The 17,336-nt window shown below is 52.8% G+C and overlaps 7 protein-coding genes across 8 annotated transcripts; 3 read left to right on the plus strand and 4 right to left on the minus strand.

Annotated features, from left to right (window-relative positions):
* Positions 1-819: 819 nt before the first annotated feature.
* On the plus strand, positions 820-2,303 carry AAFC00_001354 (uncharacterized protein; the record flags this gene model as incomplete). Its single annotated transcript, XM_069340534.1, has 2 exons — positions 820-1,275; positions 1,344-2,303. The coding sequence occupies 2 exons, from the start codon at positions 820-822 to the stop codon at positions 2,301-2,303; spliced, it is 1,416 nt and encodes a 471-aa protein (XP_069204001.1).
* A 488-nt stretch (positions 2,304-2,791) lies between these two features.
* Positions 2,792-3,385, minus strand: AAFC00_001355 (uncharacterized protein; the record flags this gene model as incomplete). The annotated part of the gene is made up of 1 exon (XM_069340535.1): positions 2,792-3,385. One exon carries the CDS (start codon positions 3,383-3,385, stop codon positions 2,792-2,794), a length of 594 nt encoding a protein of 197 aa, XP_069204002.1.
* A 1,641-nt stretch (positions 3,386-5,026) lies between these two features.
* On the plus strand, positions 5,027-5,620 carry AAFC00_001356 (uncharacterized protein; the record flags this gene model as incomplete). Its single annotated transcript, XM_069340536.1, has 3 exons — positions 5,027-5,111; positions 5,164-5,449; positions 5,503-5,620. The coding sequence occupies 3 exons, from the start codon at positions 5,027-5,029 to the stop codon at positions 5,618-5,620; spliced, it is 489 nt and encodes a 162-aa protein (XP_069204003.1).
* A 3,059-nt stretch (positions 5,621-8,679) lies between these two features.
* AAFC00_001357 (uncharacterized protein) lies at positions 8,680-9,882 on the minus strand (the record flags this gene model as incomplete). The annotated part of the gene is made up of 4 exons (XM_069340539.1): positions 8,680-9,071; positions 9,127-9,479; positions 9,639-9,738; positions 9,840-9,882. 4 exons carry the CDS (start codon positions 9,880-9,882, stop codon positions 8,680-8,682), a joined length of 888 nt encoding a protein of 295 aa, XP_069204004.1.
* A 1,170-nt stretch (positions 9,883-11,052) lies between these two features.
* Positions 11,053-13,645, minus strand: AAFC00_001358 (uncharacterized protein; the record flags this gene model as incomplete). Its single annotated transcript, XM_069340540.1, has 2 exons — positions 11,053-11,660; positions 11,719-13,645. 2 exons carry the CDS (start codon positions 13,643-13,645, stop codon positions 11,053-11,055), a joined length of 2,535 nt encoding a protein of 844 aa, XP_069204005.1.
* A 1,023-nt stretch (positions 13,646-14,668) lies between these two features.
* On the plus strand, positions 14,669-15,769 carry AAFC00_001359 (uncharacterized protein; the record flags this gene model as incomplete). Its single annotated transcript, XM_069340541.1, has 1 exon — positions 14,669-15,769. The coding sequence occupies one exon, from the start codon at positions 14,669-14,671 to the stop codon at positions 15,767-15,769; it is 1,101 nt and encodes a 366-aa protein (XP_069204006.1).
* Positions 15,770-15,884: 115 nt separating this feature from the next.
* AAFC00_001360 (uncharacterized protein) lies at positions 15,885-16,920 on the minus strand (the record flags this gene model as incomplete). 2 transcript variants are annotated; one of them, XM_069340542.1, is made up of 4 exons in its annotated part: positions 15,885-16,185; positions 16,242-16,455; positions 16,515-16,600; positions 16,661-16,920. In XM_069340542.1, 4 exons carry the CDS (start codon positions 16,918-16,920, stop codon positions 15,885-15,887), a joined length of 861 nt encoding a protein of 286 aa, XP_069204008.1. The 2 variants fall into 2 exon arrangements, with proteins under 2 accessions (XP_069204008.1, XP_069204007.1); XM_069347698.1 differs by having other exon boundaries at positions 16,661-16,863.
* Positions 16,921-17,336: the final 416 nt, after the last annotated feature.

Below are 17,336 nucleotides of genomic sequence, written 5' to 3' on the forward strand. Positions count from 1 at the left end.
AATGAGCAACAAACACTGCGTATCACAGCTGGAAGAGAGGATCACAGCCAGTTAACCAAATGCATGATTATGGGTAAGCGATAAAGCTGGATGAAACAATAAAGACCGTCTACAACCAATGTAGATATAGTAAAGAGACAGTGATGTCTGCTTACAAATAGTAAGGCTATCGTCACAACGAACGTTGGATGGTCCGGTATCATGTGTTGAATCCGCAGAAGCAAGCGCCTGAGCGAATCGAGGTGAGGTTTTGAACAGGCTATGAAGTGATTTGGGGAGGGTAAAAGCTGCTGCAGTTCTCTCCAGTCTCAGCTATAGAAGGTGATGCAAATGGTGAGATCAGTAAGACTCAGTGGAAACACGCCACAAAACGAGACTCGAGCAGACTCATCAAGGTGCCGAACAGTCAGTGGAACATGGTAATGTCCAAAAGCGCTGCTGGTAATAGCCCAGTCGAAGCAAGTGTCTTTGTGACGAGGTCATGTTTAATAATTAAGGTAGTTTAATAATTAGTGAGGAAGGTACCGTGACATCTGGGGAAGGCGCGACAAGGCGCATACAGTATATCAAGGCTTGGCATTGCATCTTTGCATTGCGCTGTCGCGTCGTGGTTTCGCTGTGAAATTGGAACCTTGGACAAATCAAAGAACATCCATATCATCCCAAACACAGACTCATCTTCCACATCTCCACTGTCGCTAACCCGTCTATTGGCCGATTGCAAATATCAACATCACCCCGTCTCCCTGTAGAACCCGGACCGAACTCATACACACCTCACTGGCATAGATCGACATCCAGAGCAGCAAATCGCCCATCATGGCGGCGCAAATCACAACCATCGGCGAGACGAAGGAGTTGCGAGGACTCAACCTCATTGCCGCACATTCCCACATCCGCGGTCTCGGTGTATTACCCGACACCCTCGTGCCCAAGCCTGCAGCTGAAGGTCTTGTTGGCCAACAGCGCGCACGAAAGGCGGCCGCAGTCATTCTGCAGATGGCCAAGGAAGGCAAGATTGCTGGTAGAGGTGTGCTCATTGCAGGTCCTCCATCAACGGGAAAGACCGCAATTGCGATTGCCATGAGCAAAGGCCTGGGCGAGGATGTTCCCTTCACCATGTTGGCCAGTAGCGAGATCTTTTCTCTCGAGATGAGCAAGACTGAGGCTCTGGAGCAGGCATTCAGAAAGAGCATAGGAGTGCGCATCAAGGAGGAATCAGAAGTCATCGAGGGCGAGGTGGTGGAGATACAGATCGACCGCAGCGTCACTGGTGTATGTGCATCGATCACAGCTTCGGCATCTCTGTATAGTGAAGTACTGGCATACTGATGATGCAGCAGGGCAACAAGCAAGGCAAGCTCACGATCAAGACAACGGATATGGAGACACTGTACGACATGGGCACCAAGATGATCGACAGCATGACGAAAGAGAAGGTGCAAGCAGGAGACATCATCTCAATCGACAAGGCTTCCGGTCGCATCACCAAACTTGGACGATCCTACACCCGTTCCCGCGACTACGATGCCATGGGTCCAGACACCAAGTTCGTGCAGTGCCCGGATGGCGAGCTACAAGTGCGAAGAGAAATCGTGCACACGGTCTCACTGCACGAAATCGACGTCATCAACTCGCGAACCCAAGGATTCCTCGCTCTGTTCAGCGGCGACACGGGCGAGATTAGGTCAGAAGTCCGCGAGCAGATCAACACCAAAGTCGCCGAATGGAAAGAAGAGGGCAAGGCCGAGATTGTGCCCGGAGTTCTCTTCATCGACGAGGTCCACATGCTCGACGCCGAATGCTTCTCCTTCATCAACCGCGCACTCGAGGACGAGTTGGCTCCCATCGTCATAATGGCGAGTAACCGAGGCCAGACGCGCATCCGCGGCACGAACCAGCTGAGTCCCCACGGCCTGCCCCTGGATTTTCTCGATCGTGTAGTCATCATCAGCACACAACCCTACTCGCCCGACGAGATTCGCGACATCCTCAGCATCCGCGCGCAAGAGGAAGAAGTCGACCTCTCGGCTGATGCTCTCGCCTTGCTGACCAAGATCGGCGCCGAGACGGGTCTGAGGTATGCAGGAAACCTCATTACCGCATCCCATCTGCTCGCGCAGAAGCGAAAGGCCAAGGAAGTCGCCATCAGCGACGTCGAGCGAGGCTTCCAGTTGTTCTATGACCCCTCTCGCAGCGTCAAGTTTGTGTCGGAGTTCGAAAAGAGATTCATCGGTGACGAGGGAGGGGTCGAGCTCGGAGGCATCAATGGCCACTCTGACGCCATGGAGATCACTGCCTAGAATCTGCCGTATCAGTAGCGGCAAGAGCAGGCGTTTTGAAGGCCATGGCGGGTGGGGGACAGAGGCAAACATGGTGAAAATCGGGCGTTGTTGCCGTTCGGCGCATTCACCCTTAGGTTGTTATTTTTATTCTAGACAAGACAAAGATACCTGGTGCAACGGAAACAGATTATTGACAGAGAGTCTAAGTTTCTTTTTTCTTGCTTTCCCTTGGTCTGAGGAGACTTCATTTGATATTGTCATTATTGTCGTGTGTCTACATATATGTACGTGAGGTTTCTTTTTGAGGACTGTATGTCTCCGCCTGCCCAGCACGCCAGAAAGTCTGAAGCTTTTTGTGACAATCAGATCTTCGTTTTGCCTATGTGGGGATCAAGAGCCCCGATGTAGAGTCTTATCAATGGACTTCCCTCGGGAGCCCGGCTGCGAGAGCTGCTGCTGCTGTGCGAAAAAAAAAGCAATGGCACCATCAACCCGAGAGAAAAGGGTTACAGACTCAATCTGTCCGCGCTCAACCGATCCGCACTCGTGTCGCGACGGACCATACTGAGCTTATAGAACCTCTCCTCGCCAGCAGAGGTGCGACCGCCAATATACCACTTCTCGCCGCCCATGACGTCCCGGTAGCCGCCCTCGGAACTGCTGTCTGAGCCTCGTCTGTTTCGGCGCGCTTCCTGCGGTGTCGGGTACGCTTGATGCTGCGGCTTGTTCGGTGGGCCGTAGACGGGCATGGATCCGTTGACGCCTACGCCGGGAGATGGCGGTGATCGCGGACCATGGGTGAGTGGTGAGACGTTGTGCTGGAGTGGGGCTAGGGGAGTGGGTTGGTGGGTTGCGTGGTGCTGTGAGGCTGCGGACTTTGCATTGATGGCTCGAGGCGCCGACTCGGTTTCGAGTGGGGTTTGGGACGTGGCCGAGGGGATGGAAGATGAGGAGGATGACGACCAGACCGCTTGGCTTGTGGCTACTGCTGCTGCTCCGGGCGCCGAGGTCGATATCGACTGCGATGATTTGGGTAAGGCCGCTGAATGGGCGCGGAACGCAGCGAGGAAATTAGAGAAGAAGGGGCGGTTGCTGCCCATGGTTGATATTGTATGTATATTCACGCAAGATCAAACAGGCAATGGTGGGTATATGGCGGACTGGCTCCGGGCAGGAAGCACCGAGGCTTTTGTGATGTAGTCACTCAACGTGGGCGTATATGCTGCTCAGCACCTTCGACACGAGATTGAAGATGTTTGGCCCCCCTGGTTTCTATCGCACGAGGTCCAGCTCGTGGTGTTCGAGGTAATATGGAGGATGAGGTTGCGTTGCTTTTTTCTGGTTGCGGTGCGGGACAATTCTTGAGTATGAATGGCTTGGTAGTTGTCGTCCTGAGGCCAAATTCAAGGTATACTACGACGACGAGTTGGCGATATATATCACTGAACTTTCTCCCGTCGAGCGGTAAGTGTCACAGGGAGTTTATGTTGATCAGCACGACCTTATCAATCGGTCAAATGTAATTTAGATATAATTTGATTGCCGATGTTATCCGGGGGTGAGTTTTGAATATACTGTACCAATAATGTCCATTGCGTTGTTAATGGGCGGCCAAGGCAGACAGATATGTGGGGAGGAGGAGTCCGTCGGTGCATCCTCTGACTCCAGTCTGACGGAATATCGCGGGACAGATAGCCGTAGACTGAACTGACGGATAACTGGCCCAGCCTCTTCCCCCCAGCACTGTTCGTATTCCTCATAGCCGCGGTTCAACGGCTTCCAGTTGTCGACTGTACCTTTTCTACCGTACTCTTCCTGCTGCCTGACTTGAGCTGTTGCAGTTCAGCTCAGTTAGGCATATGTTGTCGTAGTAGTAGTAGTAGTAGTAGTGGTAGTAGTAGTCGTCGTCGGGTCTCAACTTTCGTCTCACTCAACTCAATAGCTACGTACTGCTTATTTGCGTCGACCACGCTCACTCACTCAGCCGTCATCATGCCGACCTCGCTTCTTTTCAACCCCTCTGCTCATGCCGCCATAGTCTATTACACACATGATCCGCTCCCCGTACTGTGCGACAGCCTGTTCGATGATGCATCTTTCGGACTAAGCCCCGGACCATTCAATTACTGCGGCCATGGGATCGCATCAAGCATCTTCGCCGCGCCCTCTGACAGTGATTGAATAAACCTTTGATTTGTCTTCTTGACAAGACCTAAAAAGTCCTGACCTAGCAAAACGCGAAGCACAGTCCCAGAAGTAAGGTAGACGACTACTCTGCATGTCTGACGCGAAACCTTAATGGCGTGCACTAAACTCAAACGACCTCCTTACTGCTCGCACATGTGCACGAATCAGGCGCATTGCTGGCAGCACCGCCTTGAAATCTGTACAACCAAGAAATAGTTGGTCTCGTGGTATGTCGATCGCGTTGAAGACTTGGCTGAGTACAGCCTTGGGTGACGAGACACCAGCGAGCGACAAGTGAAACTACAAGCTGCAGCGCTCGCCCAGCGCCAGAGCCTTAACGGCCATGGGCTGTTATATCTAGCCGTTTCCTATCCCTTGCGTGATCCCCTGGTATCCATTCCAGCATTTTCTTTACAAAGTACGTGTAAGGAGAACACACACCTTTGATTTACATCCATTCCTACTTTGAACTATCTGCAAAAGACTCTCTTGTCTCTCTCAACCAACCGCGCTACACCCATATATTCTATCAATACTTCGTCAGTACTAAAGCTATGGCGCTGGGCTTCAACATTCTGCTGCCCATAAGGATAGCACAAGCTGTCCTTGCAATAATCGTTCTCGGGCTCACCGCATATGGTAGGTTGACGATCGTCATGATGAGATGAAAACCTTCTGACGTCTGTTATAGTCACAAATTGGTGGCATGGCTACTGGCGATCGCTGGGACCTGACGAGGTGAACTTCCTCGTCTTTGCCTCCGTCTGGACCATTCTCGCCCTCATCTATCTTGTGTTGGCCCCGATGCGCTTCCAAAAGTTCGCCCACATGTTTGCGATACTGGCAGTCGAGGCTGTGACGATGATCTTTTGGTTCGCAGGGTTCATCGCCCTGGCGGTGTTCCTGGGCGACCGCATATGTTTTGGGCACATATGCGGCAGCGCAAAAGCTGCTTGTGTATTCGCTGCTTTTGAATGGTATGTCTAGGTCTTTTTTTTTTCAAGGTTTCATATGCTGACAGTGTTACCAGGGTTCTCTTCGCTGTCACCACGACACTATCTGCACTTGACGTGTTCGGAGCCCGACGAAACAGCGGCCATTCAAACAAGACCTCTGCGCCCGTAACTGAGATCCACTCGACTGTCTAACGCACTCGGAGAGCACTATTGGTATTTCGCCGACTGGAGATTTGATGGATGTTATGTTTCAGAATGCAACGGGACCGTGTGAATGCTGGAGAATTACGACCACGGGTCTTGCTTTGACCTGACTTGACCGTCTGCTATGACTATTTTATGTTGATCTATTTTTGTTTATTTACTTTCATCAGGGGTACATGCATGCAAGCATGCATGCAGTGCCACTAAGTCCAGTAATAATAGGTCCAGCGCATCACAAGTGTCTCAAGGCTCAGAATATTTCTTTCTTACGAGCCACATGATACAGTGCTATACCCAGGCCCAAGCTCAAACACAACATCTGAAGGCCTGAAACAGTCCCTTCTCTGTAGTATATAAAAGCAATGATGTGGACATCAAGGTGAAAGGGGCCAGAGGAACAGGGACCAGCACGTCATCATCATCGAACCCTGTCCGTCCGCAAACCTCCCCAGATTGTTATTATTCAGCGATAGTAAGCCTCCGAAACACATGGATCTACGCCACGCCACGCTACATGGGAAACAAAGAACAGTCTTTTGAGTCTACGAATACCTGTTGCTGAATTATGATCTTTTCTTTTTCTGCTCGGTGACATTTTTGTGCAACAGACCGACCGACGGTAATGACAGACATGGCGGACGTGACGACAGATGGTTCACAGCGAGTGGATATGGCGGCGATGGATCATGATGATCAATGTATCTCGCCGCCTACCCCTTCCATAGACAAAGGCAACAACGACGACAACAGCGAAGACACAAGCGACGCCGACAACAACGACAATAACAACAACAACATAACCATAACCCTCAAATTCCACAACCATCCAATCGACCTAACATTCCCGTCCGACGCCACAATCTCCGACCTGTCCAGCACAGTAACACAAGACCTGGACATCCCCGCCACGCACCAAAAGTTCCTGATAGCGCCCAAACCAGGCCTCCTGCGGCCTCCCTTCGCAGACCCCTCCATACCTCTATCCACCCTCGCGCGCTCCGCCAACAACAAACCCACGAAATTCACGCTGCTGGGCACGACAGCGGCCGAAGTCTCGTCGATAGAGAGCACGATAGCCAGCGTGCGCGCACGGCAGGAAGCGCGCCGAGCGGCTCTTCGCGGCGCGAAGAAGATCAAACCCTACGCGGCGCGCGACAGCAAAAAGACGCAGGACGACGCGACGTATACCTTTGCGACGCTGCGCCCGTTGCCGCACCTGCCTCGCCCGGACAAATCGCTGCGGTTCCTCGAGCGGCTGCGCGACGACGCGGGCGTCAAGGCCGCGATGCGCAAACATCGGTTTTCGGTCGGGCTGTTGACTGAGATGGACCCCGCCGCGCATACCACTCACGAGGGCAAGACGCTGGGTCTGAACCGCAATAGAGGCGAGGTCATTGAGTTGAGGCTGCGTACGGATGCGTACGATGGATACAGGGACTACAAGACCATACGGCGCACGCTGGCGCACGAGTTGGCGCATAATGTCGTTGGACCGCACAATGCCGAGTTTCACGCGCTGTGGAATCAGATCGAGAAGGAAATCGATAGGAATGATACGTCGAGGGGTGGGCATACGCTTGGCGCTGAGGAGTTTTATCATCCGGCGGATCATGGTAGTGATGTTGATGATGATGCCGACGAGGGTGGTTGGGGGGCCGGCGCATATGTTCTAGGGGGAGGAGGAAGTGCTGGCGCTTCGACTACGAGTCTCGCTCCCCTGAACAGACGAGAAGCAATGGCGAGAGCTGCAGAGGCGAGAGCAAAGCAGCAAAAGGACACGGGCAGCAACAACAGTGCATGACTTTCGACGTCATGTTTCAGGGGCTCCTGATCTACACAGCTCGTTGACATGCGAGGAATCATGATTTTCATCTTCATTTCTCGTAGCGTGGCGTTTGAGAGGCAATACTTTGCATACATTCTTCGTCCTATGATTCTATCATAATTTAATCTATCCATTCACTTACCTTTATACAGAAGAATGCAACGACGTGTCCATGCATGCAATTACCCCCAACGGTATAGCCTACCATAAAGTCATGCTGCTGTAACATGCACCCGAGAACAGCACCAATACATTACCCACAGGGAATGCGGAATGCTGGATCAGGCCACGGCTTGTCTGTTTCCGTCAATCATGTGGCGAAGCACGCTGCGTTGTCCCGCGTCCGCCAAGATTGCGCACTAATATACGCCTTGCTTGAAGAACATGGGGGGCGCGGTTCGTTGTCTGCGATCATCAAACTGTCAGCAGTCGTATCCCTCTCTTGATCAACTCACCTGGTCAAATGCAGATGCGTGCTTTTGAGTAGGAAGGCTTGTTGAAAGACCATGTCGAGCTTTACCAGGAATGCGAGAGCTCGAATCGCCCGGGTGGAATCTAGTCGGCACAGGGCATGAGACGAAGCAAGCGATAGAGTGAAACTTGACGGCTGGCCTGGAGAGAACGGAGACAGTCACGGCGAGCTTGCGGTTTGTGTTTGCTATGACGATGATGATGATGACGACGACGATGATGATGATGACCGCAAGAGAACACGTGCTGAAGGCGACAAGGGCCGAAGATTTCATAATAGTAATGTCGCACGTTGCTACAATGTTGAATTGCGGATCAGGAGCAATCTGCATTACCGCACCAGGGGGGAGGACTGATTGGCTGAATGTATTGTGGAAAGTCGCACTGCTGAACTAGGAAACTCCTCCGAAAGAACCGAAGCCGAAAATGCAGGCATGTCGAACGAGACGTCGCAGAGCGGCAGCTCCTCTCAGGCCTTCCTCCAAATTTGAAAGCGGATTGTGATGCCGGTTGGGGAGACGTGAGATTTAACTTTGCCGTTATAGCTGCTATCCATCGCGCCATAGTGGTACAGCGGTAATAAGATGACGAAAAGCTGAAGTGGTACATGAGGGGTGTGGAATGAAAGTCGCAAATGCTCGAATGCCGTATGGAATAGCTCAAGCGAACTTTTGTAGACTAGGGCAACATGATGTAAAAGTCAAGCGCCGTGAGACGAATGTGGAGACTGCGGGGTTAGTAGAGTCGCTTCTCAACGACGCTCATACCTGTCGTCGCCGTAGCCGCGACGAGAACCTGCACCCTCGGCGGGCGCGTCACCCGAGGCATAAGCAGGAGCAGCATCAGCTGCACCACGGGAAGGACGATCGAAGCTGGCGTAGTCGCCACCACGTCTGCTGTCGTCACCACGGCTGGAGTAGCGGTCATCACGGGAAGAGTAGTAGTCGCGGTCTCTGCGGCCGTAGTCACGGTCTCTGTCAGACCTGTCGTAGCCGCCACGTTCGTAGTCGCGGCCGCCATAGCCACCTCCACGACGTTCGTAGTCGCGTCCGCCATAGCCACGGTCGTCGCGGCGTCTGTAGTCGTCTCTTCTGCCACCGCTGAAACCACCACCGAATTCACGTCTGCCTCCGCGGCGGTCGTCTGGTGGGCTGTCAGATAATCCAAGAGTCTTCGCAATCAATTGTTCTGAACATACCTCTCTTCGGGGGACCAAAGTACTTTCCGGGTGTGGGGGTTCTGGGTCTGGCACGACGAGCCTTCTCGATGCTCAGAGTGCGGCCCTCGTAGACCTCACCTTGGAGACCGCTCTTTGCAGCATCGGCCTGCTCAGAAGTGACCATCTTGACGAAACCGAAACCACGGGACTCGCGAGTGTGAGGGTCGCGCATGATGCTGCAAGTCTCGACGTCACCGTACTTCTCAAAGAGACGGCGGACCTCATCTTCAGTCAGACGGGGGTGGATGCCAGTGACGAAAAGGTTTGAGCCAGGGTTAGCAGCCTCTTCTTCCTCTTCGTCGGTGGTGCCACGAGGCTTGCTGGGAGGGCCACTGGAGAGACGTCAGTGATTGTGACTGCAAATTGAATACACGAGGAAGATGCGCCACGTAGGAAAAGAAGGACGAAAGAAATGATGCTGAGCCAGAAAATTGCATGGCAAAGGGCACCTCCCCGACAGAGGTCCACAGAAAGGTCGTGTTCAAACGTACCGGTCTTCACGAGCAGCGGGAGATGCGCTGCGAATTCTGCTGTCTCCGTCACGATCGGGACGGGGAGAACGAGAGCGCTCACGTGGGTAAGAAGGCTCATCTACAACGACAAACTCGGTCAGCACAAACAACGCGAAGACGAGTAGAGAGACCAGGCGCAGAGAGCATAAATAGACAAGGCACGATGCAGAATAGACTCACCATCGTAGCCACGCTGGTCGTTCTCGTATTCCATGGTGGACATGATTTGTGTTGTTGTGATGGAGTGTTGGGTGGTTTTGAGCAAAGGATGGATCGTGTGATGTCGACACTAAACAGAGCTAGTCGAGACGGCAGCAGATCGCGAAGGTCAAGCGCGACAGCTTATGTGAGGTTTTTGTACCTGGTACGTCAACGACAACGACAACAACAACAACAAGCAAGACGCGACAAGCTTGATGATTGAATTGGACAGAAATCAAGGATTTAGATGGAAGAAGCAAAGAGAGAGTGCGAGTGTTGATGGAAAGGGGTGAATGAGTGATGGAGGATGGAGGATGGAGGGTGAAGGGCGAAGGGTGAAGGGTGAAGCGTCAATCCAAGTGCTTGTTCTTTCTCGCGCAAAGCTGCCTGCTCCTGTCTGTCTGCCTTGCCTCTCTCTGCACAAAATAAGGGTTCTTGGGAGCCAGTGCCAGACAAAGAAAAGCCCCCGTTTGCAGGTAATGGATTGGGTGGATCCCTGTGCTGTGAGCCAATTGAAACTCTAGCCTCCACATGATCCGTGCACGAACTTGAGGTGCAAGTTGCAGCTACCTTACCTATCATCATCATACATCAAAAGTCACATATTCTAGGGAAAAGTTCGGCGGGGAAAGACATCGTATCAAGAACTTGATTACATCAATTCTTGTGTGTAAAGTGCATATGTGTGATTGTAAAATAAGATTACCAAGAAGAGAAGAGAAATGAAGTAGCAATGTCCTAACCTCTTCCTTGGGCCATTGTCCAAAAGGATGAGAAAAGGCAAAGAGAAAGGAAAAACGCAAGACAAGTAAAAGAAGTATATCTCATGAGTCCGCTGTTCCGTCGTTAATAGTCATGTTTCGTCGTCGTCGTGGTTTTGGTGGCGCGAAGACCGTGATCTTCCAAACGCCTCCGCTTTGCTGCCGGGTCGTAGGCTTGCCAATCTCCTCTACCTCCACCAGTAAAGCGGTGGAGAGAGGAAGAGGGCGAAAGAAAAAGAAAAACCTCATTAGAACCCAAGTCTTCCTTTAGTATACCCGACTTCCTCCCCTGTCGAAGAATTCGATACCCCAAGAAAGGAAACCTCATGAATCATTCTCGTTCACACATGTGTATGCTCGTTAGATCGTTTGAGCAACAGTCGTTAATTACAAAATTTGGCGTAATGGTAGAAGATTGGTGCGACGAGTCTTTAGGTCATCTGACCGGCAATCTCTCGGATCGACCACCTCCAGGCGCCGTCATCGTGACGGGGTATACCCTCGGCAGGGAACCAGGCATCACACTTGCGGCGCCATGCGACTTCTTCATCGCGCTGGCGCCTGATGAATTCAGGACCCAGATCGAATTCTTCGCCCACGAGCCACTCGTCGCTCGCGAGGCCGCCTGCATTGGGTCGATCGCCGGCTGTGCTCGACGCACCAGTCGGTCCGTCTTTCAAGTCTTCCAGGCCAGCGAAAGGATCCTCTTCGTCCTCAGTCACACTCGGACTGTTCTTTCCACCCTCGCCGGGACGGAGTTTGAGCCAGCACATGCGACGAGGATCAAAGACCATGCCGCCGACGACCTTGATGTTCTGGTTGGAATAGTCAGATGCGAGCGGGGTGATCAAAGCCGGTCTCGGAGGGGAAATGGTCTGAGCAGGTTGCGTCGAGGGCTGATGAGAGAGATACGAAGTAGCCTGTGCATGCGAGGACGATGTGGGCGTATGCAGAGGTGGTGGGAAGTCGAAAGGAGCAAGACTGTTCTCGTTGCCTTCCCAACGAAGTGTAGATGGATTAAAGACCATGCCTTTCTCGGCTGTGCACGTGTGTCAGTACAAGCAACTCTCACATATGTGCATGGTGTATGAACTTACTCATAGGCTTGCCGGTCTGAGCGGCATTGGGAGGGATGAAATTGGGGGTGATACGCTTGGCCTTATTGCGTTGTGCGGTAGGACTAACGTGGGGACTACGAGCAGCTATCTGAGCCTTCCAGTTGGTCGTGAGTGGCAGAATCGGCCCATTCTCACTGCGTGGTCTCGTGCTCGGCGCATTCCTCAGTCTAGTCTCTCTAGCAATGCGACTTGCAGCTGTGTCTCGTAGGTAACGAGGGGTGTTCGACTGATCGCGAAAGTGCCTAGTGGGACTTCTTGGAGTCGCTGGCGCCGGAGTCTGCATGCGTTCAGGGAAAGGAATCTTGCTCGACGCTGCATTGGTGTCAAGCTTGTTGGGGATATTGCGCAACGACTTGGGCGCCGCGCGAGCAGATGGCTGCTTCAGAAACTTTGACTCCTTTACTGTTGAGGTGGGAAGATCGTCGAAAAGATCCAGCTCCGTTCCGTCGCCGAAGTTGCGTCTCCTGGTGGGCTTGGTAACGGTGCGTTTGGCAGCAGCCTCTCGTGCCAGAGAAGAGGGAGCGAGGTCCGCTCGGCGAGCATTACGCGACGGGGTGTCAGGAACATAGCCAGAAGAAAGACGGGAGTATGAGCGAAGGGGCGGAGATTGTGAGCGATGCGGATCAGAGTTCTGCCTCAGATGATACGCAGTAGTGTACGAGGGCGGCTTGGAGGAAACGTGCTGCGACTGAGAGGTGGAGACGCCTGCAGGGATGAAGGGCACATGAGGCTTCGACGGCGGTGGGTGTGGACCGCGGAGGACAGGCATGGAGCGTTTGGCGCGGAGGAAGTTCGAAGTGGATGCTGAAGGCTGCTGTCGCTGGCGTGTCACATGCGTGGCCCCCGATTCAAAGACAGGCTCCAATCGCGAGGGGTTCTTCGATGCGGCGGTGGTGGCGCCAGCAAGCCTCGGGATGCGAGTGGTGGCGGACGGCTTGTCCGAGAAGGTCAAAGTGGTCATGGGAAGGCGGGCAGGCGCAGGAATGCTGGTCTTGGTGTTCTTCTGCTTGATGTTGCGGTTCAGCGTGAGTTTTGTCGGGTCGAAGATCTCGCCGCCACCGATATCAATGTCGTTCAGGAAATCGTCATTGTCGTCGGACAGCACAGCAGGTTTGAAATTGTTCTTGGCAGTTGGCTGTGCGAGCTTGAATACTGGACCGAATGAGGGTGGAGGCGGGGGCTGAGGATTCGATGTCGGTGGTGGTGCAGCAGCAGGTGCTGGTGCTGAGGCCTCGACAGTCTGTCTCTTTTTCAACAAGGCAGCAAGGTCAACAGGACCTTCGGGTATTTCCAGACCACGGAAGTCGTCGTCCTCGCTCTCGACTGTTGCGCTACCCAGCGAAGGACTCATGGTCAAGGCGGACGCAGATGAGCTGCGGTTCCTAGTCTCCCTTCGAGTGCCGGCAAGGCGAATGCCCAGACTGCCATCGGTGAAGTCGTCGAAGTCTTCTCCAAAGTCATCGTCTGCGAAGGATGAGAGGGTGGCGGCAGCGGCGGAAGAGGAAGACGGGCGCTCTAGCTTGGCTGTCTTGAGTACCAATGGCCCGGGCTGGGTGATTTGCAGATCATCCGCCCAATCGTCCTCGACATTGATCTTGCTGACTTTAGCACGAGCCTGACCATTGTTCTTCCCAAGCCTCTTTATTGTGCCACCGAGGAGTGCGGAAGAAGGGACGTTCTGTGGAATGGGGATACCAGCCTGCTTGGCGGATTGTATGGCGCTGATTGTCGACGCGTCGTCGTTGGGCGCCAACATGATGTTCCAGTCCTCGTCGGCTGCGTTTGATTCCGAGTGCATAGACAAGCGGGAGGAGAAGTTTGTATGGATGGTAGAGACGGAGTGGGTGAAGAATTCACCCTGGAAGTCCAGGTCCTCATCCCAGTTTTCCTTCTCCGACTCAGCCATGATGGCTGGCGCGACCGGGGCAATGATGTGTCAATGATTGGCGAAGGATGAAGATGCGATGCGGTAGATGCGAATAAGTCGTGCGACAGAGCAGAAGGGGAGCTATGTAGACAAGCCAGAGCTGGAAGCTATCGCAAAGTCTGGTACTAATTGGGGAAGCGACGTTGGCAGCGATTTGAAAGAGGAAGGAGGGTGGGAGAGACAGGGTGTCCAAAGCCTGTGCGAGTGCGTCGTTAAAGGAGGGGTGTCAGGCAAGGTAGTCTCTGGCAAGTGCCTCGTCTCGTTCCGTTCCTTTCGTCCAAGGCGCGCTGGTATGCGGGTGAAGGCGAGAGGTAGGGATGGTGATCGCCTTGATTTTGTTGATGGCAGAAGAAACGAATGGTGGTGCCTGGCGGCTTGCTGCATGAGTAATGAGTAATGGATGCCTCGACACGAAGGGCGGGAAGAAACGGTCGGTCTTCGCAGTCAGTCAAGCGGAAGGCTGGAAAGTCATTACTGACTGTACCTGATTTTGGGCAGTTGCGCGTTAAACCCTGCTTAAAGTGCGCTTCCTGGAGCTTCCAAAACAGATTCACGCACCCGTGAACCACGTAATTGCCTTAGCTTAATGGAATCCGCATTCACGCAACGGCCTGAAGAAAGCTTGGCGCGACTAATCCTGCCCTTGGGCCATTTCTCTCCACGATGTTTCAAAGCCTTGCCCGCTGACTGCCTCGAGCCTGGCCTGCCGGTTGCCTACAACCCTGATCCACAGCGGTGATTGCCAGGTACCTGCACCGTGTCAATATATAGATAAATGCAGAGAATCCACAGTCAAACACACCAGCCCGTTGACCGGTATATGCGCGAAAATAAACACAGCATCTGCGGCTTGTTGTGTGTTCTACGTCCGGTGTTATCCTAATGATCTAGGCTTGTGCACATGGACGACCGTCACTAGCTGATATAGTAGTGGTATTATCTTCCATCATCGCCGTCTCAGCTCTTGAAGCTGCTATCGTTAAAACCGGGTCCGATCTTCGCATGTCTCGTTTGTTGAAAGTCCGTCGGACAGACCAGCCTCAAGATTTCATTCTCGTGCACTGCCAACCCCAGGGACCTGGGCCCCTTGACTTGAGACTTGTTGGAACCGACGGTCAGCAGCCCTTCGTTGCTACCATCACCCAAGCATCACTCCAGGACATCCGATCTTCAGGCTACAATGGCACTGACGAAGAGTGGCGGTCTATACTGGAAGCGCTTCTAGCGCACCGGCAGCCCAATCCTGACCTGATACAAGCGCTGGATCCAGTCGCTTCTGTCAACGATGAAACCATCAGTATCACCATCCGTAAGAACATAAGCGGCATCACTCAACGTCTTGGCACTATTGCTCTGTCTCTTGACGAAGACGAGCCTATCGAGCTCTTTGACTGGGCCGGGCTGGCTGCAGAGCATGCCAAAGATGCATACTCGCAAGTGGCGTCACTTCAGCACTCGCTCACTAGCCAGAAGACTACTATAGAAGACCTCACCAATCAGCTTGACCGCCTGGTCAAAGCCAAGGAGAACCACGAGCAAGACCTGCTGAAGAGATTCTCAGTGCTTCTCAACTCGAAGAAGTCAAAGATCCGAGAGCAACAACGGCTCTTGGCTCGTGCCAATGTTGGCTCACCTATTGCTGTTCACTCAAGTCGCAGGCCTGGCAGCTCCCAAGCAGGGAAGCGAAAAGCGCGTCGTTCTCCTGCTGCTTCTGATACTAGTCAGGACGGCTCAGATGAGGAACATGTAGGCTTGACTGGACAGAACGGCCAGCCGTCCACGCCTGACAAGTCTGACCCGGACGACGCTAGCGGTACTGATACGGATGGAGAAGGATTTGAGCCCTTACCACCACCGTCTCAGGCATCACGATCGCAGCGTGGTGGCACATCATATACAGAGAAGCCGAGTTCAGAGCTCACAACCATCGAACAGCCGCCACCACGACGAGAATTGCCATTTGCCAAAAACTACAAGCGAATTTCTGGTTCTCAACCACAATCGAAATCGTCTTCAAATCCCGCTCCTGCCGTATCTGATGCCAACTCCCGCATCGTGGAGGATGGTGATGCAACAGAAGACGAGACAGATGATGAGTTGTGAGCATACACTTGATGTTCTTCTCAAAGAGGAAAATGGGAACTTGCAGTGTCTGTCGTGGTAATATCATGACGGTATACTGCGAAGAACAGACTGTCTAGCTTTACGGGGAGACTGATCAACCAGCTTCTTCATCGCCTCCATACCTTTCCCGGAATGGTAGCTTCTTTCCATTCGTCCCGTTCTCTCCGCCCTCGAGCGTGTGGAATGCAACCGTCCTTGGTGTGTATGGATCCGTGGGCTTTGAGCTCATGGGCGCTAGGTGCACCGCGGGTTCCTGCTTACCCCAAGGCCTGCCACCTGACAGGTGTTCTGGCTCATACACCGGCATGTCTGATGACGACAACTTAGCCAGCCTTTCCGCTCTTGTTGGAATGCTTGAGAATATTGCAAGACCGAGATACGCTGCGTAAAGGATGCTATAAGCTTGATGAGCAATCGACCAACGATGTGATGCAACGCCACATGTACATACACTAGCACCAACGTCACAGCAAAAGATGCTTTCGCTTGCACACAGTATCCATAGTTGCTCTTGGTATGTACCACGGAACAGCTCTTGGTGATATACCACGGGCCGCCCTTCTGCGGGTGTTTAGGGTCACTCGTGTCTGGACCAGTTTGTCCGTACGAGCTGACAATGTATAGTACCACCTCGGCCACGTGCGTGACAACTGACAAAAGTGGCACTAGAGATCATCAGAAACACTTCTATAATCTATCATGAGGGAACGGGTAAAGTACTCACGAAAAGTGCCCATGACGAACATGATGGCCTTTGTAACCAGAATGAAAAATGACAAGACGGAGATGACAACATTGAAATCAGTTATGCTGTTGGCAAGGTCAGTCAGTTCGCCAATCTCATGACAAGGACAGTAGATCTCTACATACAATTGATCCCATACCATCGGTAGCTTGAGTTTGTCGCGTGTATGATTAGCATAAGCATAGAGTACTTCGTTCGGGCTGCTGTTGAAGCCGTTGTCTGCACCGTCCTGCCACAGACGTTTGCGGTATGTATCAGGTTGCGCAATGGCGAAGAGCGTGAGAGCGGCAACTACGAAAGGAGTTTCTAATACGAAGAGCGCGATCATACTCTTCCTCGTTCTCCATCGCCGCATGATCATCAATTTTGACCCGAGCTTGGGCATTATTCTCAGATGTGAAGAAAGTCTTGTATAGAAGTGCCGTTGTTGCTCACACGGATGAGCTCGAAAGGTCTCTCCCTCGACCGCACGAAATAGTGTAGTACAGAACAAGTCACACGGGAGGCCTTGCGGCCACGAGGTGCCTCCATAGACGGAGTTATAAGCTCTTTGCTATCATTGCTACAGACGCAGGGACCGTGGTGCTCGTGGGTGATATGTTGATGTAGTCCACGAACCCGACCAATCAGGGTCTCAGCTGAAGCGCCGCCACCATCTCACTTCCTACCATCGATGCATAGTCGGACCACTCAGATACATAGCGAACCGCTCGTGTAAGCATCCACTCTTCGCCGTGCAGATCAATTGCAATTGACCAACAGGAAGCTATCCAGTACCAACTTGTCTTCTTAGTCGGATAG

This window comes from Neodothiora populina (assembly GCF_041146345.1).
Source record: "Neodothiora populina strain CPC 39397 chromosome Unknown canker_contig_12, whole genome shotgun sequence".
Taxonomy (NCBI): domain Eukaryota; kingdom Fungi; phylum Ascomycota; class Dothideomycetes; order Dothideales; family Dothioraceae; genus Neodothiora; species Neodothiora populina.